The sequence below is a fragment of the Polypterus senegalus genome, chromosome 11, assembly GCF_016835505.1.
Source record: "Polypterus senegalus isolate Bchr_013 chromosome 11, ASM1683550v1, whole genome shotgun sequence".
NCBI classification, from domain to species: Eukaryota; Metazoa; Chordata; class Cladistia; order Polypteriformes; family Polypteridae; genus Polypterus; species Polypterus senegalus.
The window spans coordinates 109,899,814-109,927,267 of record NC_053164.1 but is presented as its reverse complement, the minus strand read 5'-3'; the positions used below and the strand labels follow the sequence as shown (position 1 = coordinate 109,927,267).

Below are 27,454 nucleotides of genomic sequence, written 5' to 3'. Positions count from 1 at the left end.
CCTGTTTTATAGAAAAATATGACAGTAACCCTGACACAAGAAACTTTTTTATTCAATTGGGTATCTAATTATAAATGCTGTACAGAATGAATGGGCACAAATTCTCACAGAAACACTCAAAAATCTTGTGGAAAGCCTTCCAAGAAGAGTGGAAGTTGTTACAGCTGCAAAGAGTGGACCAACTCCATATTAAAGTCGATGTATTTGAATGCAATTTCATTAAAGTGCCTATTGTTCTAATGGTCAGGCATCCCAGTACTTTGGTCTATATAATGTATGTAATTTAGTTCATGAAATTAGTTATATATACCATCAGAGAAAAGATGAGTTTTTATAAGATTACCTAATAAACAAAGACATCAACCTGTTCAGATTACAGAACCGTAAGTCTGATGAGATAAAGATATTCTGAGAGAAACCAATGTAAAATTGAAAAATAAATAAACTCAAAGTAAGAAGAGAAGGCTTCAGTTTAAGAACAATATTGGTCAGGGTAAAGATGTGTGTAAATGTTTCATTGACTACCAGAAAGCAGTTGATCATATACAAATGATAAACTGCTTACAACAGTTGGATATTGATTTAAAATTTGTATGATTATTTATCTCTTTTTATCTATTCAATTTATATACTTAAAGTACTGTATCTTCAGTAGCATTAATAGCAAAGGAGTAAGGATTGGTGGAGTTGTTTTTAATTACTTAGTATAAACTGAAGACATTATGTTGACAACAGAAATTGAATTGCTGGAGATTGTGTATGTTTATTAAGTGGAAATGTAATTTTGTGTGAAAGTTAAGACAAAAAGCATGTTGGTACAAAGAAATGAGACAGTGCCAAGTTAATCTAGAAAACAGAGGAAGTTAAGAACATTTACATACAGTGGAACCTCGGTTCACGACCATAATTCGTTCCAGAACTTTGGAGTTCAGGAGATTGTCTTGACCAGGACCACACCCCTAAATGCATTGAAGAAACTGGCATGTGATTGGTTGATTAGATAATTGCATTAATGAGAAATTGAACAGGTGTTCCTAATAATCCTTTAGGTGAGTGTATGTATGTATGTGTATACAGTGGATCCTCGGTTCACGACCATAATTCGTTCCAGAACTTTGGTGAAACCGAGTGGTCGTGAACGAAGCAGTTTTCCCCATAGGATTGTATGTAAATACAATTAATCCGTTCCAGACCGTACAAACTGTATGTAAATATGTAAAGATTAAGCACAAATATAGTTAATTACACCATAGAATCCACAGTGTAATAGTAAACTAATGTAAAAACATTGAATAACACTGACACAAAACACCCAGGCTCTCTGATCAGCTACACTCTCTCTCTGTAGCACACACACCACCAAAGCCCCTCCCTCCCTGCCTGCCTGCCTCCCTCCCTCCCTGCCTGCCTCCCTCTCTCCCTCAGCTACAGGAGCAGGCTGGCTCACGCGCTCTCTCTCTCTGTGTAGTGCGAGCACGCACGCACACACACACACACACACACACCCCTATCCTCCCCCCATCCCTTCCCTGTCAGCTGCCCGTGCTCTCTCTGCGCTTGCGCGCTAGTGCTCTTTAATCTCTCTGTAGCACGTGCTCGCGCAGCATTTTTTTTAAAATGAGTTTTAAGCACAGCAGAAAAAAAGGAAGAATTCCGACGCGCTTGCAAAAAACAACTCACAAGCAAACAAGTCAGATTGCAGGAGATCGCGCTATTAAACCTAAAGCCTGATCGCTGTAAACAATGTTGTTCAAATGAGTTTTAAGCACAGCAGAAAAAAAGGAAGAATTCCGAAGCGCTTGCAAAAAACAACTCACAAGCAACCAAAAAATTAACATTGCAACAAATCACACGATGAAGTCCTCCATGTAAACAATTTTTTTAATGAGTTTTAAGCAAAGGGAAAACCACGAACATTTGAAAAAAAAACAAATCACAGCATGATCTGAAAAATTAACTTTTGAAAAATCAGTAAAACAAAAACTAATGTACAGTACATACCACCAAGAAAACTGTAACCTTGCATGAGTAAATGGGTGGAGAGGAGGTTACAGTTTTGAGGGAGAGTCCGCTCCTCGATGGAGGGATGTTTTCTTTCAGGCGTTTTCTCTGTTGTGCTTTCTTGGGTTTCTGGTGTTTTTAGCCGTTTAGCTGGTGGATCAGACTTACTGAAATAGCGGTCTAATGTGACTTGCCTTTTCCTACGCATTAAAATTTTTCGGAAATGCGTGACGACATTGTCGTTCATCATGTTTATCACTCTGTTCGTAACCGCTTTGTCAGGGTGGTTCTTTTCAAAAAAATCCTGGCACTCGTTCCATTTTTCCATGATGGCTTTTATCGCATCACTTTTTAAAACTGTCCTTTCCTCTTCTTCCCCGGAGGACTGCTCCTCGGTGAGCAACCTAAGCTGCTCCTGCTGGAGTGCAGCGAGTTCCTCTGTCGTCAGCTCCTCCTTGTGATCCAGGACCAGCTCCTCGATGTCCTCATTGTCCACTTCAAGACCCATGCTCTTGCCCATGGACACAATCTCATCCACAACAGGAGGCTCAAAGCTTTCTAAAACCTGTTCAGGAACGCATTCAGGCCAAAGTTTCTTCCAGGCGGAGATCAATGTGCGGTGTGTGACGTCTTTCCAGGCTTTATCAATGAGGCCGATGCAATGCACGATATTAAAATGGTTCTTCCAGAACTCTTTCAGGGTCAAAGACGTCTCCTCGGTCACATTAAAACACCTGGTGAATAGTCCTTTGGTGTACAGTTTCTTGAAATTTGAAATAACCTGCTGGTCCATGGGCTGCAGAAGAGGAGTCGTGTTGGGGGGGAGGAACACGACCTTAATAAATTCGTACTCCTCGACCATATCGTCAACCAAATTTGGAGGGTGTGCCGGTGCATTGTCCATTGGAAGAAGGCATTTTTAGGCAGGTTATTTTCTTCGAGATATCGCTTCACGGCGGGAGCGAAAGCTTCGTGCAGCCATTCTAAAAACAAAGTCCTTGTGACCCACCCTTTTGTGTTTGCCCTCCACATCACAGGCAGTCTGGCTTTATTTACATTGTGCTGTTTGAAAGCACGAGGGTTCTCAAATTGGTAAACGAGTAGCGGCTTGATTTTTACATCGCCACTAGCGTTAGCACACAGCAAAACAGTTAACCTGTCCTTCATTGGTTTATGGCCAGGCATAGCCTTCTCTTCCTGGGTAATGTAGGTCCTCTTTGGCATCCTCTTCCAGAACAATCCGGTCTCGTCACAGTTGAAGACTTGTTGCGGGATGTAGCCTTCGTCCTCCACTAAGTTTGTGAAAATTTTCACAAATTCTTTCGCAGCTTTAGCATCGGAACTAGCAGCCTCTCCATGCCTTACCACACTATGAATGCCACTTCTTTTGCGAAACTTTTCAAACCATCCTCTACTGGCTTTAAATTCCTCACTTCCGGCACTCGTAGAAGGATAGTTTTGCAGCAAATCGCCATGAATCTTCCTGGCTTTCTCGCATAACATCGCCTCACTTACGCTGTCCCCTGCAAGTTGCTTCTCGTTCAGCCACACTAGCAACAGTTTTTCCACCTCTTCCAGCACTTGAGGTCTCTGCCTGGTTAACGCTGTAACGCCTTTTGCAACATCAGCTGCTTTTATAGATTCTTTTTGCTTGAGAATAGTCGAAATCGTAGATTTTGACTTCTTGTACTCGGCGGCAAGATCAGTAACACGAACGCCACGCTCAAACTTTTCAATAATTTCTTTCTTCACTTCGATTTCGATTTTCTTTAAAAGTTTTTTCTCACCACTCTTCACTTGCTTAGAAGCCATGGTTAACTGCAAAATCCCACGAAATAGAGCGCAAAGATATCACAGGTAAAGCACGCACGTCTGACTTAGAACAATGAACAAGGCGCGGCTCAACACGTGCTTAAGTAATCAGCACGCACGTGCAGGCAGGCAGACACGCACATGCAGGAAGGCAGGTAGGCACGTGCAGGAAGGCAGGTAGGCACGCACATGCAGGAAGGCAGGTAGGCACGTGCAGGAAGGCAGGTAGGCACGCACATGCAGGAAGGCAGGTAGGCACGCACATGCAGGAAGGCAGGTAGGCACGTGCAGGAAGGAAGGCAGGCAGGCAGGCAAGCAAGCACACACGTGCAGGAAGGAAGGCAGGCAGGCAAGCAAGCACGCACGTGCAGGAAGGCAGGCAGGCAAGCAAGCACACACGTGCAGGAAGGAAGGCAGGCAAGCACACACGTGCAGGATGGAGGGCAGGCAAGCACGCACGCACGTGCAGGATGGAGGGCAGGCAAGCAAGCACGCACGCACGCACGTGCAGGATGGAGGGCAGGCAAGCAAGCACGCACGCACGCACGTGCAGGAAGGCAGGCAAGCACGCACGTGCAGGAGGGCACGTCTGACCGAGAAAAACACGTGCGGAAATCATCGGCGCACACAAACCGAAAGGGAAACTGGCTTGTTCGTATACCGAGTGTGTGGTTGTGAACCGAGGCAAAAGTTTGCCGAACTTTTTGGTCGTGAACCGAGTTGTACGTGAACCGGGACGTTCGTGAACCGAGGTTCCACTGTACCTGGGACATACAATCGAACTGAGATATCTAGAGGTACCTATGAGATAGCAATGTCATGTTACCAGAAGGTCTTTATTCAAAAGCAGTGTCATTAAACCTTTACAAAACTCAATGCCTTTCAGTGTCACTGCAAAAACAGGAATCCCATTCAGTGTTTTTTTTATTACATCCATTATTGAAGTGAACAATATTATGCCTTTTTCCTGAATACAAAATAAAATATACATATACTAACAGTAATAACAACTTTAAAATACTTGTACATCCATCAAATAGTTACCCAACTATCATTTTAAGAAAAGTAATATTGGCATTCAAAAATATCAAAATGCAATGCAAGGCTTGAATTTTAATGTGTGACAGAAATAGGGATTCCCCAGTTTAACAACAAAAGGGGAGTTGATAATCTTGGGGGTATTTCAGCATAGGATTTTTAAAGAATGATACATCATCAACCACTTGATTTATCTTGGCATGTGCACATTTTACATTTATTCTCTGACACCGTCTGTCCAGCAAGTGACAAATACTGCTTAAAATACATACTGTGTGTGTGTGTGTGAATATATATATATATATATATTGTCACGCACGCGCGAGTAGGAGGCCGCGGATTGATTCGACAGCACCTGGGAAACCACTCGCGCCAGGGAATGGTGGGGTATTAACTTTCTCCCTCTGCTTCCTCATAGAAAAAAGACCGCCCTGCACCATAGGCATGGATGACCGCAGTGCGATACTTCCGCCCTTCCTCCGCCATCTTGCCCTGACGCCATCCTTCCCATCCTCCCTTGCGTCCTTCCCGACATTCCTCCACTTCCGGCTCCTCCCCAATAAAATGGCCGCGACGCCAGGAGTCGGCGTCGCGCATTATGAACTGTTTGGTTTATAATTTTGACCTGTTTTTTTTTGTCTGTACAATATACGGGGCCGGAAAAACCCCAACCCTTGCTACTGTCTCTCTCGGTCCTTTACAAGTGGCGTAGTCGGCAGGATACAGAAATCCCGGAATGACGGAGGGACAGGACCTGAACACCGTGCTGCAGGGAATGAACGCCCAGCTCCAGGCCCTGCAGCAAGCGCAAGCCGCTACCAACCGGGAGCTGGAGGCCACGAGGCCAGGTTAGTGGAAGCCCAACGGGCGAGACCAGACCCGCCCAGGCAGCCGCCTCCTCCTATGGTACCGATGGGCCCTTCGGAGGACGTCGATGCCTACCTGGGCATGTTTGAGAGGACGGCCACCCGGAGCAGTGGCATCGGTCCGAGTGTGCGTCCGTCTTGGCGCCATTCCTAAAGGGACCCGCGCTGCGGGCCTATTATGACCTCCCTGAGGAGGAGGCGCTAATTACGACCTCCTCAAGCCCGAAATATTGGCCCGCTACGGCATTAGCCGGGCCAGCAGGCGGCGAATGGCGGAACTGGGTCTTTGACCCGAAAAGCCCGCTTCGCGCCCAGGCGCTCGAAGTTCTGGGGCAAGATGGGCCGCTGGCTACGGCCAGAGAGCCCCGACGGGCGGAAAGTCGTCGGCGGGTGGCCTGTGAAGGCCTGGTCAATGCAATGCCCAGTTCCCTCGCCCAGCAGGTCCGGGGGCACGCCTATCAAAACATGTCGGGCCTCCTCGACGTCCTGGAGCGCCAGTTGGCGGTCCTCCGACTTGGGGGTCAGAAAAGCCTGCTCGCTGGAACCGGCAGGGACGGGCGGCCACCCCGAGCCCCTCGACGCTGCAGAAGCGCCAGCCAGAGCCAAAGAGAGGCCGGGTCCGCCGCTGTTTCAAGTGTGGCGAGACCGCCACCTGCTGCCAAACTGCCCCATCACATCGCCCGGAGCCTATGGACTGCAGCTGGACATCAGCGGAGAGGTATTGTACCCGCCGCATCCCTTGGCGAGTCGAATCACGGGAGTGGTGTTGCTAAATGGGCACGCCGTGGTGGCTTTGTTTGATTCCGGCAGCAACATTACCATTGTTGCTCGCCGTTTCGCCTTACCGCAACAGTGGTTAAAGCAGCATTTGTTGGTTACCTGTGTACATGGGGGGACTAGGTCATATCGTTCCGCTCACTGCTATCTTACCTGGAAGGGGGAACCAATCAAATGGCGGTCGCTGTGTTACCTGACCCCCTTCCCAGTGATCCTGGGACAAGACTGGTCTAAAAGAATCAGCGGTAAGCCATTCGCGCTCGGGGCCTCGTTGGATCTTGTCATGAGGGGAAAAGGCACCCTCCCGCGGCCTCCACGCCGTGCACAAGGGCAGGCCCTATGGCGCTGGTGTCTCGGGGACCTTTCCGTGGCTACGGACCTTGACCCGAAGATTCCGCGGAGAAGGGACTAGCCAGGGAACTCTCCCGGGCCCAGGCCCCAAGACCCTCGGCGGCCTGGACCATCAATTTCGGTCCACGCCGCCTCCTTTAAGAGGGAGCAGTGGAATGATGACTCCCTGCGCTTTGCCCGGAACGCGATTGTTCTGCCTAACAGCTCGACAGCGGACGGATCCACACCGCTGGAACCCTTCTTTGTCCTTGAAATGATCTGTTGTACCGGTGGCTACCCATGAGGGCGAGGTGCGGAAGTTGTTGCTAATTCAGCGTACCTTCCGGGCGGGAGATATGCGAGTTGGCACATGCTCACCTCCTAGCCCACCTCGGGGCGAAAAACACTGGAGAGGATTAAGCTCGCTTTTACTGGCCTGGGATCAATGAGGAGGTCCGGCGGTTCTGTCAATCCTGTCCGTGCCAGACCCGCCAGATTCCTAGGAGGGACCGTGCTCCTCTAGTCCCTATTCCCCTCGTGGACATCCCCTTTGAAAGGATAGGGGTCGATTTGGTGGGACCCTGGAGCCCTCAACCCGTGGCCACAAGTATATCCTGGTCATGGTGGACTATGCCACCCGGTACCCAGAGGCGGTTCCCCTGCGCTCCGCTAATACTAAAAGCATCGCGGGAACTGGTTAACTTGTTTTCCGCGTGGGCATACCCAAGGAGGTCCTCACGGACCAGGGTACGCCCTTCACTTCGGATACGTTCAAGGAGGTGGCCAAATTACTGCAGATAAAGCACCTGAAAGCGTCAGTCTATCACCCGCAAACTGGCGGGTTGGTCGAGCGATTTAATCAGACGCTTAAGCAGATGCTCCGCAAGGTAGTCAGCGCGGGCGGCAGGAACTGGGACCAGCTCCTCCCGCTCGTGCTTTTTGCCTACCGGGAGGTACCCCAGGCCTCTACGGGCTTCTCCCCTTTTGAATTACTATACGGGCGACAACCCCGGGGAATCCTCGACATCCTAAAGAAGGCTGGGAGGCGAGGCTCTTCCCTCCTCTAATATTTTGAGCGTGGCGCAACTGCGCGACCGACTCACAAAGATCAGGCCCCTCCTAAAAGAGCACGTGACTGCGTGCGCAAGCAGCGCAGGCCGGTGTTACAACCGCAACTCCGTCCTCAGGGAGTTCCGCCGGGGACCGAGTTATGGTGCTCGTCCCACCTCCCACTTTCGAAGCTGCTCGCTCACTGGCAAGGGCCTTACGAGGTTAAGGAGAGAAAGGACTGCGTCGACTATTTGGTAAAACAGCCCAACGTCGACCGAAAGTGAGAGGATCTATCATGTCAACCTGTTAAAGCCCTGAGAGATAGAGAGGAGCTCCCAGCTCCCGTAGGTCACTCTCCCTTTTACAAGCACAACTGCCCTTAACCTCGGCGAAGAGCTGACCCCAAGCAGCGGCAGGAGTTAGCCCAAACACTCCGAGCCATCCCGAGGTAGTGGCGAGTCACCCGGCGGACCGCTGATTGAGCCGCGATATAGTCACGGGCCGGGTAATCGTCCGGGAGGCCCTACCGACTCCGGAGGCAAAGCGCGCAGAGGTCGAACTGGAGGTGAAACGTATGTTGGACATGGACATAATTGAAGAGAGCCATAGTCCCTGGTCCAGCCCTATTGTCCTCGTCTCCAAGCCAGGCGGCTCCTGGAGGTTCTGTAATGACTTTAGGCGTCTGAATCAGATCTCCAAGTTCGATGCCTACCCCATGCCCGCATTGGCGACCTCCTTGGCGGCTGGAGTGCGGCTCGATATCTGACTACCCTTGACATGACAAAGGGTATTGGCAAATTCCTTTAACGGCATCCGCAAAGGAGAAAACGGCCTTTAGCACCCCTAGCGGGCACTGGCAGTACAAGGTCCTCCCATTTGGGCTGCACGGGCCCGGCGACCTTCCAGCGTCTGGTAGATAGAGTGCTGAAGCCCACCAGTCCTATAGCGCCGCCTACCTGGATGGCGTTGTCATCTATTCCGGCACCTGGGAGGAGCATCTACTGCAGGTCGCAGCTGTCCTCCGAACACTGGCTAAAGCCGCCTCCGCATAAACCCCGGAAGTGTTTTTGGATTAAAGGAGGCCAAATATTTAGGCTACCTCGTGGGACAAGGACAGGTGCGGCCACAGAGCTCCAAAGTTAAAGACATCTTAGAATGGCCCGTCCGAGTACCAAGAAACAGGTGCAGGCTTTCTTGGGGCTTGCGGGTTACTACCGCCGGTTTGTTCCCGTTTCTCGAAGAGCAGCACCCTTGACTGACCTGACAAAAGGCTCCCCTATACGTGGTGTGGACCGACAAAGCAGAACAGCGTTCAGTGACCTAAAGAAGGCCCTAACGTCGGCACCTGTGTTACGGACGCCCGATTTTGGGCTCCGTTTATTCTCCAGACCGGCGCGGACACAGGCCTGGGTGCCGTGCTGAGCCAAAGCGTCGATGGTGTCGAGCACCCTGTGATGTACCTTAGCGGAAACTGATGGACCGGGGCCGTGCGCGGCAGTGGAGAGGGAGGCCTTGGCCATTAAGTGGGCAGTGACCCACCTCCGTACTACCTGCTGGGTGCGAGTTCGCTCTGGTGACTGATCACGCTGCACTTCAGTGGATGTCCCTGCACAAAGAGTGAATCCGCGGGTCACCAGGTGGTTCCTGGACTTACAGCCGTATAAGTTCACTGTCACTTATCGGCGGGCACCCTTCAGGCCAATGCCGATGCCCTCTCTCGTATTCACGACCTCTCGGTTAGGTCCGCCCGACCTGGCGGTCCTGGGCTAAGGGGGATCGTGTCACGCACGCGCAGTAGGAGGCAGCGGATTGATTCGACAGCACCTGGGAAACCACTGCCGCCAGGGAATGGTGGGGTATTAACTTTCTCCCTCTGCTTCCTCATAGGAAAAAGACCGCCCTGCACCATAGGCATGGATGACCGCAGTCGCGATACTTCCGCCCTTCCTCCGCCATCTTGCCCTGGCGTCATCCTTCCCATCCTCCCTTGCGGTCCTTCCCGACATTCCTCCACTTCCGGCTCCTCCCCAATAAAATGGCCGCGACGCCAGGAGTCGCGCGCGCATATGAACTGTTTGTTTATGATTTTGACCTGTTTTTTGTGTCTGTACAATATACGGGGCGGAAAACCCCAACCCTTGCTACTGTCTCTCGGTCCTTTACAATATATATATATATATATATATATATATATATATATATATATATATATATATATATATACATACTAGCAAAATACCCACGCTTCACAGCAGAGAAGTAGTGTGTTAAAGAAGTTATGAAAAAGAAAAGGAAACATTTTAAAAATAACATAACCTGATTGTCAATGTAATTGTTTTGTCACTGCTATGAGTGTTGCTGTCATCAAGGATTTGATTATCATTATTTCTTTCAATCAGGTTCGTATTTGGAGGACGTGTTGTTTTGAAGTTACATTCCGTGTTTGTCAACCGTTGTAAAGATAACAGGTTTCATTCATCGAAGTGTTCACTATGCAAATCGCTACTCGTGAATGTAAGATGTTTAACAGGCATTCCCCATATTAACCTGTGCTAAACGTACCCTGGTGTGACGTAAGGGGAGCTGACTGTAAAAAGGCAAGGAGGAGCGTATTTTGAACGTAAAGGGAGAAGACAGCAAAGGAGCAGAAAAGAAAAGGTGAATGGAAAGAAGCAGCCAGCGGTAAAGCAAGGAAGCCTTCGTAATAAGGACGGTTCGGTGCACGTAGCAGGTGTAACAGTAAGATTGTTAAGCCTTATGATAATGTTCCCGCATGGAGGATTTAGAGAGACACACTGGGAGAAGTATAATCTAAACCTCTCTACAGTTTTGTTTATTTTCAGGTTGTAATGTTCATCAAATTTACGTATCAGTAGTGCCCCGTCTCATTCAACCCGCCCCTCTAAAACTAATTTATGGTTAAAAATAACCATCTTAATATGCAGAAATAAAGTATAAAGAGCCGCTGCATCGCAGATAGATAATTCCTGTAGCCACAATAAATGCCTTTATTGAATAGACAAACCAGGGATGAACAAGTTCCTTTCTACTGCAGCTACAGCCACAACACACATGAAAAAACATCAATAATAACTCATAAACTTGCAATATTATTTAGGAAAATCGCAACATTTTACTCACCAAAAATTTGGATTATTTGTAAACAAAATCCATCCTCCCTCTTTCCTCAAAACAGTTCAATTACTCTGTCGTACAGATTATCCGTGCGCTTCAGTTCCATCAAAAAGTCCCTTTCTATCGCCATTGAAGCTAATGCTGAAAGTCGAACCTGCCCTGTCGTATTTCTGGCATAAGTTTTAATTCGCTTTAGGGCTGAAAATGTCCGCTCGACAGAAGCAGTGTACACGGGAATGGTCACCGCCAAATATACCAATGTGTACAGATGCCCCATGCTTTCATTCAGATTTTTCTGATGAAGGAGTCAAGGAAATAAGTGGGAGATTTTCCTGCAAAATCATCCATGGCATACATTAGTCAGTTCTGTTTTTAGCCGAGACAGATCAAAAACCGCTCCGTGGCTGTTGTGTTAAACTGGAGAAGGCTGCATGCGGGAAATTTTTCTTGTATTCCCGAAACTTCTGGGGGTCGAGGAGCGTGACAAACATCAGGTTTTCGTTGTCTTGAAATCTGGTCTGAGTCTGGCAAATAATATTGTCCAGAATCCTGCCATGGAGTTGGCAGTAGTACGCGCGAGGATCTAGTGGCCTCGTAGAGTTCCTCATATCAGCTTATATCCAATCAATGGGTCTGAATACGGTGACGCTGCCGTATGCCTGCTAGAGGACTGTACTGACACCAACTCAAAATCTGATTGGTTGAAGCAACAGTTTAATCAACATTTATTCTGTGTTAGAGGGCCTGCAGAATGGATTGTGAAGGCCTCTCTGCCTGGCAACAAATGATGGCTGAAACGTGATTGGTTAAATGCTTTAATACGAAAATATATGTCTGGAAGCAGCACAACCAATCGGAAAAGCTATGAAAGGAAGCAGACAGACTATTTGGAATTATTTAATATGTATTCATGGACAAAATATAATTAATATCAGTTTGTAATTCCGATATTTTTTTAGGCTAGCAGAGAAGGCCTTGCAGGCCCTGACGGCCCGCGAATATTTACCTTATATGGGCAGGCACTCAATTACGTGGGAGGCGTGATGATGCGAGACGCAATTCCACCTCACACGGCGACCGAGCTGCAGGCTATGGCCGTATACAGTATATGGACGAAAGTTGGTTCCAGTTATGACCGTTAGGTGTAGAATTTCGAAATGAAACCTGCCTAACTTTTGTAAGTAAGCTGTAAGGAATGAGCCTGCCAAATTTCAGCCATCTACCTACATGGGAAGTTGGAGAATTAGTGATGAGTGAGTGAGTCAGTGAGGGCTTTGCCTTTTAGTAGTATAAATATACACTCACCTAAAGGATTATTAGGAACACCATACTAATACGGTGTTTGACCCCCTTTCGCCTTCAGAACTGCCTTAATTCTACGTGGCATTGATTCAACAAGGTGCTGAAAGCATTCTTTAGAAATGTTGGCCCATATTGATAGGATAGCATCTTGCAGTTGATGGAGATTTGTGGGATGCACATCCAGGGCACGAAGCTCCCGTTCCACCACATCCCAAAGATGCTCTATTGGGTTGAGATCTAGTGACTGTGGGGGCCATTTTAGTACAGTGAACTCATTGTCATGTTCAAGAAACCAATTTGAAATGATTTGAGCTTTGTGACATGGTGCATTATCCTGCTGGAAGTAGCCATCAGAGGATGGGTGCATGGTGGTCATGAAGGGATGGACATGGTCAGAAACAATGCTCAGGTAGCCCATGGCATTTAAACGATGCCCAATTGGCACTAAGGGGCCTAAAGTGTGCCAAGAAAACATCCCCCACACCATTACACCACCACCACCAGCCTGCACAGTGGTAACAAGGCATGATGGATCCATGTTCTCATTCTGTTTACGCCAAATTCTGACTCTACCATTTGAATGTCTCAACAGAAATCGAGACTCATCAGACCAGGCAACATCTTTCCAGTCTTTAACTGTCCAATTTTGGTGAGCTTCTATTGTAGCTTCTTTTTCCTATTTGTAGTGGAGATGAGTGGTACCCGGTGGGGTCTTCTGCTGTTGTAGCCCATCCGCCTCAAGGTTGTGCGTGTTGTGGCTTTACAAATGCTTTGCTGCATACCTCGGTTGTAACGAGTGGTTATTTCAGTCAAAGTTGCTCTTCTATCAGCTTGAATCAGTCGGCCCATTCTCCTCTGACCTCTAGCATCAACAAGACATTTTCGTCCACAGGACTGCCGCATACTGGATGTTTTTCCCTTTTCACACCATTCTTTGTAAACCCTAGAAATGGTTGTGCGTGAAAATCCCAGTAACTGAGCAGATTGTGAAATACTCAGACTGACCCGTCTGGCACCAACAACCATGCCACGCTCAAAATTGCTTAAATCACCTTTCTTTCCCATTCTGACATTCAGTTTGGAGTTCAGGAGATTGTCTTGACCAGGACCACACCCCTAAATGCATTGAAGAAACTGGCATGTGATTGGTTGATTAGATAATTGCATTAATGAGAAATTGAACAGGTGTTCCTAATAATCCTTTAGGTGAGTGTATGTATGTATGTGTATACAGTGGATCCTCGGTTCACGACCATAATTCGTTCCAGAACTTTGGTCGTAAACCGAGTTGGTCGTGAACCGAAGCAGTTTCCCCATAGGATTGTATGTAAATACAATTAATCCGTTCCAGACCGTACAAACTGTATGTAAATATGTAAAAATATGCAAAGATTAAGCACAAATATAGTTAATTACACCATAGAATACACAGTGTAATAGTAAACTAATGTAAAAACATTGAATAACACTTACACAAAACACCCAGGCTCCCTGCTCAGCTACACGAGCTGGCTCGCTCGCGCTCTCTCTCTGTAGCACACACACCAACAAAGCCCCTCCCTCCCTCAGCTATAGGAGCAGCCTGGCTCACGCGCGCGCACACACACACACACACACACACACCTTACCCCCCTATCCCCCCCATCCCTTCCCTTTCAGCTGCGCCCTCTCTCTCTGCGCTTGCTCGCTCGTGCTCTCTAATCTCTCTGTAGCAGGTGCTCGCGCAGCATTTTTTTTTAAAATGAGTTTTAAGGACAGCAGAAAAAAAGGAACATCGACCAAATCCAAAGTGCATTTACAAACCAACTCACAAGCAACCAAAAAAGTAAGATTGCAGGAGATCACGCTATTAAACTTAAAGCCTGATTGCTGTAAACACTTTTTATAAAATGAGTTTTAAGCACAGCGGAAAAAAAGGAACATTTGAAAAAAGAGAAAGGTAACATTGCACCTAATCACGCTATGAAAAACTCCATCTGCAAACACTTTCATGAGTTTTAAGCACAAGGAAAAAAGCGAACATTTGCAACAAATCACGTTATGAACTGAAAAATTAACTTTTGAAAAATCCGTAATACAAAAACCACCAAGAAAACTAACCTTGCATGAGTCGAGTTCTGGCATGAAGTGTTTTCCTTCAGGTGTTTTCTCTCTTGTGATTTCTTGGGTTTCTGGTGCTTTTAGCTGTTTAGCTGGTGGGAGTGAAAGCCTCATGCAGCCATTACAAAAACAAAGTTCTTGTGACACAACCCTTCATGTTTGCTGGCAGTCTGGCTTTGTTTACATTATGCTGCTTGAAAGCACGAGGGTTCTCAGATTGGTAAATGAGTAAATTAGTAAACAGTTTTTCCACCTCTTGTAATTTCTTTCTTTACTTCGATTTCAATTTTCTTCAAAATTTTCTTCTCACCACTCTTCACTTGCTTAGAAGCCAATGGAAGGAGAACAATGAACAGAGCTCTTACAGCAGCGACTCGCTCGCTTTCTCTCTCTCTTTCTTTCTCTCTCAGGCTGCCTGTGGTGGGGGGATGGTGCGCTAGCATTTACAGCCTGCAGATAGGCAGGCAAACACGTGCAGCAATCTCCTCCTCCCCCCTCCCCAGCAGGCACGTGGAATTGGGGGGATGGTTGGCTTGCACTTACTGGCTGCAGATAGGCAAACAGTGCAGCAATCTCCTCCTCCTCCCTCCCCAGCAGGCACGTGCTCACTCGCTCTTGCTCTCTCTCTCTCTCTCTCAGCTCAGCTCAGGCAGGTTCGTATACCGAGTGTGTGGTTGTGAACCGAGGCAAAAGTTTGGCAAGCTTTTTGGTCGTGAACCGAGTTGTACGTGAACCGGGACGTTCGTGAACTGAGGTTCCACTGTATATGTATGTATGTGTATATATGTATGTATGTGTGTGTATGTACGTGTATATATATATATATATATAAAATATATATATATATTAGCAAAATACCAGGCAGAAGCGAAGTACTGCCTTAAAATTTTATTAAGAAGAAAATTAAACCTTTTAAACTGAGGGAAAATATACCAATAATTATTTGTTAAGGATCTCTTTGTATACCACATTGTGAGTTCGGCCATCCGGTTGTAATATGACCAAGCTGTGCTCTGAGCTTACTCTTGAGCATGCAACGTACAGTTGGCCATGTGAACAGTAATCTTGTTTCAAATCTCACAGCTTGAATTGCTGCTGTCATAATCGGTTTGAGTTTCATGGTTTGTTTCAATTACAACAGTATTTGTAGGACTTGTGTTGAAGAGACATTCGGCATCTTTCAAGCGTTGTAAGTATACAACTGGTTTCATCGATAACTTCACATCCAGCTTTTGAGAGTTTAAACATTCATAAACATCAAAGTGTCCACTACTGAAATCTTCACCTGTCAATCTAAGATGTTTAAGAGGCATTGGCGGTTGTCGAAAGGTGTAAAATATTTGGCCATTTCGGTACACTTGAAAGCGACAAACAAACAATTCAGCGGCAGCCATCAACTCACATGCAGATGCATAGGTGAAGGGCTTAAGCATTTCACTCTTATAGTGCTCCTGTGTAGTATAATTATCTCCTGTACCGTCATCAGTCCACACCTTGAACCTTTCCCAGTCATTCAATACATAAGACACAATGTTCCTTCGGATATCAAGAGTGAGCCTGATATGGCCATGCAATATGTAACAAAGAGAATGGAAAAGGTAGGTGCCATCTCCGGACATGGAAACCACTCAGTAAGTGACAGTTCTTTGATCGATGGTGATCACCTCGATAGACATGTTAATGGGGGTACAGTTGGAATGATAAAGGAAATAGGTACCTGAACAATGTAAAGTCAGTCTAAAATACCTACACAATAACTATAATCGTAATAAATGAACAATAAAACAGCGGAGAAGTCGTGGATTAAATAAAAAGGCTGTAGTTATCAGCAGGGAGACATGAATCCCATGGCGAAGGAAGGAAGGGAGTGTAGAGACCGGAGCGACGAAAATCCTTATATAGGCAGGCAGCCAACAAAGTGGGAGGCGTTGGGATACGGGACCCAATGCCGCCTCACACAGTGACCAAGCTGCAGGCTATAGACGTATATATGTACGTAAGTAGGATTCAGTTAGTGTTGGGAACCCGCGTACCAAATATCTTGAAGATGGGCCCATAAGTGACAAAGACCGTTGAAAAGTTCAATATGGTGGCCGACAGTGGCATCATACCACCGAAATAAGTATGTACATCGGTTTTGGTTAGCGCAGGGAAGCCACCTACCAAATTTCGTGAAGATGGGGCCATGAATAAGAAAGTTCAACATGGCGAACGGTGTCAACCGTTATGACTGTTACGCCTAGAATTTCTAAATGAAACCTGCTTAACTTTTGTAAGTAAGCTGTAAGGAATGAGCCTGCCAAATTTCAGCCTTCTACCTACACGGGAAGTTGGAGAATTAGTGACATTGGAAAGTTCAATATGGCGGCCGACAGTGGCATCATGCCACTGAAATAAGTATGTACATCGGTTTTGGTTAGCGCAGGGAAGCCACCTACCAAATTTCGTCACTGTCAGCCGCCATATTGAACTTTCCAACGTCACTAATTCTCCTACTTCCCGTGTAGGTAGAAGGCTGAAATTTGGTATTTATTTCTGTGGTATGTTGCCACTGTCGGCCGCCATATTGAACTTTTCAACTTTCTTCGTTACTTATGGGCCCATCTTCAAGAAATTTGGTACGCGGGTTCCCAACGCTAACTGAATCCTACTTAGGTACATATATACGTCCATAGCCTGCAGCTCGGTCACCGTGTGAGGTGGCGTTGGGTCCCCCATGCCCGGAGATGCCGCCTGCCTTTTCCATTCTCTTTGTTACATATTGCACGGCCATATCAGGCTCACTCTTGATATCCGGAGGAACATTGTGTCTTATGTATTGAATGACTGGGACTGGGCGTGGGAGGCGGAGTTTCGTATTAAAATATTTAACCAATCACATTTCAGCCGTCATTTGGCAGAGCGGCAGAGAGGCTTTCACGATCTGCTGTGGAGGCACTCTAACACAGAATAAATGTCGATTAACCTGTTGCTTCAACCAATCAGATTTTGAGTTGGTGTCAGTAGGGCCCTCTAGCAAGCGTACGGCAACGTCACCGTATTCAGACCCATGATTGGATAGAAGCCAATATGAGGAACTCTCCGAGGCCATTGAACGCACCGCAAACGCTCCAAGCGAAAGATCGCCGCGTGCACTACTGCCAACCCCATGGAAGGATTCTGGACAATATTTGCCAGACACAGACCAGATTTCAAGACAACAAAAACTTGATGTTTGTCACGTTCCTCGAGCCCCAGAAGTTTCGGGAATACAAGAAAAATTTCACGCATGCAGCCTTCTCCACTTTAACACAAAAGCCACGGGCGCTTTTGATCTGTCTCGGCTAAAACAGAACTGAATGTAATGTATGCCATGGATGATTTTGCAGGAAAATCTCCCACTGATTTCCTTGACTTCCTTCATCAGAAAAATCTGAATGAAAGTATGGGGCAGCTGTTCACATTGGTATATTTGGCAGTGAGCATTCCTGTGTACACTGCTTCTTTCAAGCGGACATTTTCAGCCTTAAAACGAATTGAAACTTATGCCAGAAATACCATAAGGCGGGTTTGCCTTTCACCATTAGCTTCGATGGCGATAGAAAGTGAGGTTTTGATGGAACTGAAACACACGGGTAATCCGTACGACAGAGTAATTAAACTGTTTTGGAGGAAAGAGAGGACGATGGATTTTATTTACAAATATTCCGAATTTTTGGTAAGTAGTGTTGCGATTTTCCTAAATAATATTGCAAGTTTGAGTTATTATTGATGTTTTTTATGTGTGTCGCGGCTGTGGCTGCAGTAGAAAGGAACTTGTTCATCCTTGGTTTGTCTATTCAATAAAGGCATTTATTGTGGTTACAGGAGTTATCTTAGGGCGAAACACGTGCCGCGTACTGTTTGCATTATTTGACAGTAAAACTATTTCAATATATTCAATATATATATATATATATATATATATATATCAGCGCTTCCTGATTCATTTTACCCTTGCACCCCCTTGGTTTGATAAGAAGTATGAAAAAATATGAGGTTAACGCAGAAAATCCGATCACCAATTGAAGCTTTATGAATAACTACCAAAATACTCACGCTTCGCTGCGGAGAAGTAGTCTGTTAAAGAAATAATGAAAAAGAAAAGGAAACATTTTAATAATAATGTAATATGATTGACAATGTAATTGTTTTGTCATTATCATGAGTGTTGCTGGCATATATATATATATGTGTATATGTATGTATGTATGCATGTGTGTGTGTGTATGTGTGTATATATATATATATATATATATATATACATATACAGTATATGTGTATATATATAATGTGTGTGTGGGGCAGCACGGTGGCGCAGTGGTAGTGCTGCTGCCTTGCAGTTTGGAGACCCAGGTTTGCTTTCAGGGTCCTCCCAACGTGGAGTTTGCATGTTCTCCCCGTGTCTGCGTGGGTTTCCTCCGGGTAAGTCCATAGACATGCAGGTTAGGTGCATTGGCAATTCTAAATTGTCCCTAGTGTGTGCTTGGTGTGTGGGTGTGCGCGCCCTGCGGTGGGCTGGCTACCTGCCTTGCGCCCTGTGTTGGCTGGGATTGACTCCAGCAGACCCCCGTGACACTGTAGTTAGGATATAGCAGGTTGGATAATGGATGGATGACTGGATGTGTGAGTGTGTGTGTGTATATATGTGTATTATATGTTGTATGCACTGTATGTTTATATACAGTGCATCCGGAAAGTATTCACAGCGCATCACTTTTTTCACATTTTAAGTTACAGCCTTATTCAACAATGGATTAAATTCATTTTTTCCATCAGAATTCTATACACAACACCCCATAATGACAACGTGAAAAAAGTTTCTTGAGGTTTTTACAAATCTATTAAAAATAAAAAAAACTGAGAAATCACATGTACATAAGTATTCACAGCCTTTGTTCAATACTTTGTTGATGCACCTTTGACAGCAATTCCAGCTTCAAGTCTTTTTGAATATGATGCCACAAGCTTGGCACACCTATCCTTGGCCAGTTTTGCCCATTCCTCTTTGCAGCACCTCTCAAGCTCCATCAGGGTGGATGGGAAGCGTCGGTGCACAGCTATTTTAAGATCTATCTAGAGATGTTCATTCGGATTCAAGTCTGGGCTCTGGCTGGGCCACTCAAGGACATTCATAGAGTTGTCCTGAAGCCTCTCCTTTGATATCTTTTCTGTGTGCTTAGGGTCGTTGTCCTGCTGAAAGATGAACCGTCGTCCCAGTCTGAGGTCAAGAGCGCTCTGGAGTAGGTTTTCATCTAGGATGTATCTGTACATTGTTGCAGTCATCTTTCTCTTTATTCTGACTAGTCTCCCAGTTCCTGCTGCTGAAAAACATCCCCACAGCATGATGCTGCCACCATTATGCTTCACTGTAGGGATGGTATTGGCCTGGTGATGAGCGGTGCTTGGTTTCCTCCAAACGTGACGCCTGGCATTCACACCAAAGAGTTCAATCTGTGTCTCATCAGACCAGAGAATTTTGAGTTCTTCAGGTGCCTTTTGGCAAACTCCAGGCAGGCTGCCATGTGCCTTTTATTAAGGAGTGGCTTCCATCTGGCCACTCTACCATACAGGCCTGATTGGTGGATTGCTGCAGAGATGGTTGTCCTTCTGGAAGGTTCTCTTCTCTCCACAGAGGACCTCTGGTGCTCTGACAGAGTGACCATCGGGTTCTTGGTCACCTTCCTGACTAAGGCCCTTCTCCCCTGATCACTCAGTTTAGATGGCCAGCCAGCTGTAGGAAGAGTCCTGGTGGTTTCGAACTTCTTCCACTTATGGATGATGGAGGCCACTGTGCTCATTGGGACCTTCAAAGTAGCAGAAATTTTTCTGTAACCTTCCTAAGATTTGTGCCTCGAGACAATCCTGTCTCACAGGTGTATAGACAATTCCTTTGACTTAATGCTTGGTTTTTGCTCTGACATGAACTGTCAACTGTTTGACCTTATATAGACAGGTGTGTGCCTTTCTAAATCATGTCCAATCAACTGAATTTACCACAGGTGGACTACAATTAAGCTGCAGAAACATCTCAAGGATGAGCAGTGGAAACAGGATGCACCTGAACTCAATTTTGAGCTTCATGGCAAAGGCTGTAAATACTTATGTACATGTGCTGTCTCGGTGTTTTTATTTTTAATAAATTTTCAAAAATCTCAAGTAAACATTTTTCACGTTGTCGTTATGGGGTGTTGCGTCTAGAATTCTGACGAAAAAAATGAATTTAATCCATTTTGGAATAAGGCTGTAACATAACAAAATCTGGAAAAAGTGATGCGCTGTGAATACTTTCTGGATGCACTGTATGTATACAGTGTATGTGTGTGTATGTATATATATATGTGTGTGTATATATATATATATATATATATATATATATATGTGTATATATATATATATATATATGTATATGTGTGTATATATATATATATATATATGTATATGTGTGTATATATATATATATATATATGTATATGTGTATATATATATATATATATATATATGTGTATATGTGGTTTGTTTTAGTAATGCAGCTTGGCTCTGGTTCTTGCCATGCTTCTGTTTTTTTTTTTCTTTTCAACTGTGAAAGTGTATTTTCATAAGCATATGCTCACTATACACTGCTTGATTATTGTACAGTTGTATACAATGAAAAATTAACCACTTACCTATATTAAAGTTACCAGTGAGAACTCAGGCATCAATATTATCAAAATCTACCAATATGTGATTTAATTCGTTACTTGATTTTTTTTTTCCTTATGTATCCTCCATTAATGATACACATGCAGAACGAACTGCTAATCTTAAAACTGCAAGGTGCACGATCAGCACTCCATGAACCATCAGGGATGGAAAGTAAAGGAATGGTGTCAGAAATGAGAGAATGGTTAAATGAAGATTTCCAAAGTAGCTGACCAGCAGTTTTGACTGTTCCCACCCACTTCAAACACTGCATCAAGAGTTTATGAGCCCGTGGTGTGTAGTCCCATTTCATCAGAGGCTATCATTGCAATTTCTTCTGACAAATCTTCATATCTTCAATCTGCAGATCTTCAGATTTCTCTCTGAAGTCAGTAATATTTTTAGCAGAATCCATTTCATTGGCAGTAGTAAGCGTTTTTCTAATTGCTCTTCTATTTCATTATCCTCGTCTTTTGTACATCCATATGGAATTAGACATGATAAATCTATGTAAGACGATTCACCATTCAGAAAGCAGTACTCACTAGAGTCCACCCTCTAAACTTTAATGGTTGAAATGTCAGTTTTCATTTCAAAGTGTGTTTCATGTTACATTGGTTTTATTTTAGTCAATAAATAAATCATTAAAAACATAAATACCAAAAATGTACATACATTTCATCCCTTATTTAATTATTTAGTAAAGATTTTATTTTGTCATCTGAGCTTAGTACAGTGATACATACAAGTGTTTTATTTGTTGAATGCTCAACCACATTACAACCTGTGAGTAGAAACTGTCTCTGAATCTTCTGGTAGACGTACTAATGTTCCAGTACCAATTGCCAGAAGAGTGAGAAAAATGGCTTTGCAGAATGGCTGAGGTCTTTCTAAGGCAGCGTGTGTTGTAAATGTTTTGAACAGAAGGCAGCATGATGCCAGTAATATTCTGTGCAACCTTCATCACCCTTTGCAGTGCTTTACAATCTCTAAGAAACTAGAGGAAGTGGCTGGGGATATGTAAAATTCACTGAATCTACCACTTGTGCCTCAAATAACGGCATTATTTTTAAAAAGAGTAAAAGGGAGGTTGTCATCATCAAATTGTTAACAACTGACAAATAAAATGACACATTTTTCCAATTGTGATCTGCTGTCCATTGATTTATTGACATTTCATCTTCAGTTGTTTGAATTTCACCTTGATATACAAGAAGTGAAACAAAAGCCAGCAGCCCATCATAACCGTTCTTTTCAGTATGTCCCAGCACCAGTTTCTCAAAGCACTTTATCATGATTTGGAGAGATTTGGACTCTTTCAGACAGTCCACTTTTGTTTTGTTATGCACAGTATAATTTTTATCATTTTGAAGCAGGCAGGGACTTCAGATTTTCAGTGTAATACTAAAAATATCACTGAAGAGATTGGGTAGTTGTTTGCTACAAGTTATTAATTTATTGTCAAATTTCACAATACATTTATTAATTTCTATATTTTTTATTTTGTTAGAAATATTTCTCTATATACAATATGGTGTTATGTAAATTTTTCGTTAGCATTCCAATTCCTCATATGTTGTCTGTTCAGTTTAAAATTATCACATGATATGTTGGTGTCAAGTATAGTGGGGCTATTAATAAGCATACCAGCTCTTTCTAGTGTTGACAGTGAACAGTATCAAAATGTCTTGTGATATCCAGAGGTTTAAAAGATGCTTAGTAAGCTTACAGCCATCATTGATATCACAGAAATAGCAAAAAATATTCATTTTACAATGTGTTTTAATATCCATATAACTCTGTAGTTTCTAAAACCTCCTGGGAAACTTTCTACTAAATCAGTAGAGTATTAAAGCGATAAGCATTGATTATTTTCCTGTCTTTCCTTTCTTGGTACTAGTTAACAAGTACTGACAATGAGGGAAAGAGTTATATATACAGATAGAATAAAAAGTAAAAGTGCCAGACATATAATAACACTACTGTTATTGCTACTGCCTGACTTTTTAAAATATTTCAGCTTATTTTATAGATTTCTTAGCATACAGTTTTGACCAGATTTTATTTCCAGTCTTTAGTCTAATCACAGATAAATAATTGTTTGGTGACTGAACCATTTCATTTCAAAATCTGAAATAGACATAGATTGTGTGTATTCCAAAAAGAACATAAATCTGTATCTCTGTTATAAAAGTTTATTTATTAATTATTGTGAGCAATGTTTATCGTAAATGAGCAAAAGTAAACATTTTCCACCTTTTGGCAAATTATTGTATAATCTCTCTTTATATTGTGACTAAAATATTTCTGTTTTTGTCTTTTTTTAGGAGATGTTGCAGTAAAGATGCTGAATGTTACGGCACCAACACCTCAGCAGCTGCAAGCTTTTAAGAATGAAGTTGGAGTGCTCAGGTTTGTGAGATTTCAGTTTACTTTTTGTTATAATATGAGATGATTTTGTTAGTAAGTCACATGATGTGGCGTACTTGAGCACCACATTAATGATTTAAACAGAAACTGTTTTTAATAATCCAAGATTTCTTTTGGTAGTAAGTGAATTATTAAAAAAAAATCCCAATATTCAGTACTCTGAACATTTTTGTCATTCTATACCACTGGTGTCAATTTCAGATCCTGGAGCGCCACAATGGGTGCAGATTCTTGATCTAGCCACTTTCTTAATGCTAGAATTACCAGAGCCTACGAAAAAACTTGTAGATTCAGCCCACCTTAAATCCGTTCGCACCTCTTCGTTAGCATCTTTTGCCTTGTAAATGTGCCGATAAAGACAAGCAGTAAGCAGCCTGGTATCCCATCCCCCCACCGTCGTAGAACTTGCACAATGTTCTCCCAGCTCATGCCTTGATTGATTATCTGGGAGTGAAGTATGTATTGTGATTGTGAATGAGAGAATAAAAGTGAAAAAAAAAACCTGGTAACTTTTACAAGTCCTATAAATCATCTATTACAGATGCTAACCAAATGTATGTGTGTACTGTATAATATTAACAGTAAGAGCACCTTACTACTGAAAACGGCAAATGTAGGAGGCAGTTGGGATCGAACCGGGGACTCTTGATTACAAGTCAGCAATCTTACCGCTACACCACGGAAGCTGTTGTAACATCCATGACCTTTTATGAAAGTTTTTATTTGATCTTTGGACTTCAGGCATTACACAAAACTCCAGCACTTTACTCCCAGATAATCAATCAAGGCATGAGCTGGAAGAACATTGTGCATGTTCTGCATAGGTGGGTGGATGGTATACCAGGCTGCTTGTCTTTATCAGCATATTTACAGGACAAAAGACGCTGACGGAGAGGTGTGAACGGATTTAAGGTGGGATGGATCTACGAATTTTTTCGTAGGCTCTGGTAATTCTAGTGTTAATTAGTAACCAATTACTGCTGCTAATAGAACAGACTTTGTGTGACTTAATTTTATGTGACTTGGTTTTTATGATTCAAATCCCTTCTTTTTTTCGTAACTAGCAACAAAACAATAATGAGATGATATTACCCCTAAATACTAATATTTCAAAATTTCCTTTCTTTTTGCATACCTACCACCCTAGATGTTCAATCCTGCTGAATTTCAGCTTTTTAGCTAAATGTGAAATAACATTTTTGTTAGTGAGTAAGTGAGGTTGGTTGGTTTCGTTTTTATATATATATATATATATATATATAGATAGATAGATAGATAGATAGATATAGATATACAGTAATCCCTCCTTGATCGCAGGGGTTGCGTTCCAGAACCCCCCGCGATAGGTGAAAATCCACAAAGTAGAAACTATATGTTTGTATGGTTATTTTTATATATTTTAAGCCCTTATAAACTCTCCCACACTGTTAACATTATTAGAGCCCTCTAGACATGAAATAACACCCTTTAGTCAAAAGTTTAATCTGTGCTCCATGACAAGACAGAGATGACAGTTCTTTCTCACAATTATAAGAATGCAAACATATCTTCCTCTTCAAAGAATGTGTGTCAGGAGCAGAGAATGTCAGAGAGAGGGCGCGAAAGTAAAGCAAACAATCAAAAAATCAATACGTGCTTTTGGGCTTTTAAGTATGCCGAAGCACCGCGATAAATCGGCATTTTTTAGAGTAGCGTCCGTATACTCTAGGCAAACAGCCTCTGTGCAAACAGCCCCTCTGCTCACACCCGCTCCGTCAGGCCGAGAGAGTGAGAGAGACAGAGAAAAGCAAACAATCAAGCTCCGCACGGGAAGCACATCGTATATCATTGAGTTTTAGTTAATACGTAATACATGCTCTGATTGGGTAGCTTCTAAGCCATCCGCCAATAGCGTCCCTTGTATGAAATCAACTGGGCAAACAAACTGAGGAAGCATGTACCATAAATTAAAAGACCCATTGTCCGCAGAAATCCGCGAACCAGCGAAAAATCCATGATATATATTTAGATATGCTTGCATTTAAAATCCGCAAAAGTCGAAGCGTAATATAGCGAGGGATCACTGTGTATATATATATATATATATATATATATATATATATATATATATATAGGGCTGTCAAAGTTAACACATTGTAACTTTAATGCCATTAAAAAAAAATTGTGCTGTTAGCACTGGTTCTTTTTGACCCTATGAAATTCCCGTAGTTCGAGCTGACCCTGCAAGCTGAATGCGTCCCACTCTAGGCTTTAAGTTATTTCTCATGGAAGTCGCTCCATATTCCTAATTGTGGAACGATGGAAAAAGGTCCATTAAATGGGAAGTTCAATTTCAAAATTGTGCCCGATGGCTCACTCGATAAAACTAAGATTGTGTGTAGTTACTGTCAAGCCGAGTTTAGTTATCACCACAGTACAAGCAGCCTACCGGTACAATATCACATGCAAGCCAAACATCCATTTTACACTAATAGCATTAGCCCGGGAAATATGCAACAGACCACGCTCAACAGTGTTTGGCAGAAACCAGTGGACGCATCAACCTCCAGCAAATTAACGGTAGCATTTGCTAAATGGGTAGCCACAGCATTCAGGCTGATCTACATTGTGGAGCACAAAGGTCTGTGCAACATAATTCGGATCGCATCCAACAGCCCAACTTATGAACTACCCTCAAGAGCCACAGTCGCGCACAGCATTCAACGTTCTGTCACAGTGTCTCTGTAGAATAGTGCATTTGACGGTGCACTTTCCAAATGCTAAAGGTGGTGGGGCACTTCAGGCACAGTGCATCAAATACTGCAGAACCTGAGAAACAGCAAGCCGTGCATGGCCTGAAGACTGAGACACTCGTACAAGACATACCGACTAGATGGAACTCCACTCTGGAGATGGTGAAGCGTGTACAAAGAAACGAGCAATCACTAAGAGATGCACTAGCCCTACATAAAACTAACGTGGTCATGCCAACAAATGCTGAGCTGGAGAAATTTCAGAAGCTGGAGGCATTGCTCAAGCCCTGCAGGTAATAAACACGTGTTTTTTGTTTTTTTTATAGCAATCTCGCACACTGTCACTGAAAAATGTGCATCTCCATTGATCATTAGTGGGAGTGTGGTGGAGGACTGTATTCAAAAATGTCTGGAACACTATAAAGCAAAGCCTGTCATCAGCATGGAGTATTGCCCCCTAAGTGGTGGTCCGCACATGCTCTCATATACTAAGAACTAGCTTGCCTTGCTCACAGGTACTTGGCAATACCTGCCACATCAGTGCCTTGCGAGAGGTTGTTTTCACTCTCTGGGCATAATGTGCAGAAAAAGCGAGCTGCCTTGTCCTATGGAAATGTGACCAAACTTGTATGTTTAAGCAACTGGCTTGGTTTATCCATCCATCCACCCATTATCCAACCCACTATATCTTAACTACAGGGTCATGGGGGGGTCTGCTGGAGCCAATCCCAGCCAACACAGGGCGCAAGGCTGGAAACAAACCCAGGGCAGGGCACCAGCCCACCTCAGTGGTTTGGTTTAATAAAATAGAAATAGTGTATTATTCATAATAATCCAAAAGGCCAACCTGCTGTTTCTGCTGAAAATTTAACTTAGCTAACTACATTAACAATTTTAAATTGTATTCTGTTTATAAATCCTGTTTCTGGAGTTTTTATATGGCTTTTGAGTGAGATTTATTAAGCATTATTGAGAAATACATGGAGACTGCAGTATGAGGCTACATGTCTTAAATATGTCATCCGTTTTACAATATAAGCCCAGTTGTTTGTTTTCTATGTTCAGCGTTGCACAACCCTAGAGTATGAGTGAATAAAGCAGGGGTGGCGAACTCCAGGCCTGGGGCCACATGCATAATGCAGTGTGTAGAATTCACACTATAACATGGTGTAAGAACAA

General features: G+C 43.8%; 1 protein-coding gene across 2 annotated transcripts in view; it reads left to right on the top strand.

The window, feature by feature from the left end:
* The window catches only part of braf (B-Raf proto-oncogene, serine/threonine kinase), a 350,871-nt gene that overhangs the window by 214,776 nt on the left and 108,641 nt on the right, over positions 1-27,454 (top strand). For both annotated transcript variants that reach the window (XM_039769464.1, XM_039769465.1), the window contains exon 12: positions 23,441-23,525. In XM_039769464.1, coding sequence (XP_039625398.1) covers positions 23,441-23,525 — 85 coding nt within the window. The remainder of the gene's footprint in view (positions 1-23,440; positions 23,526-27,454) is intronic.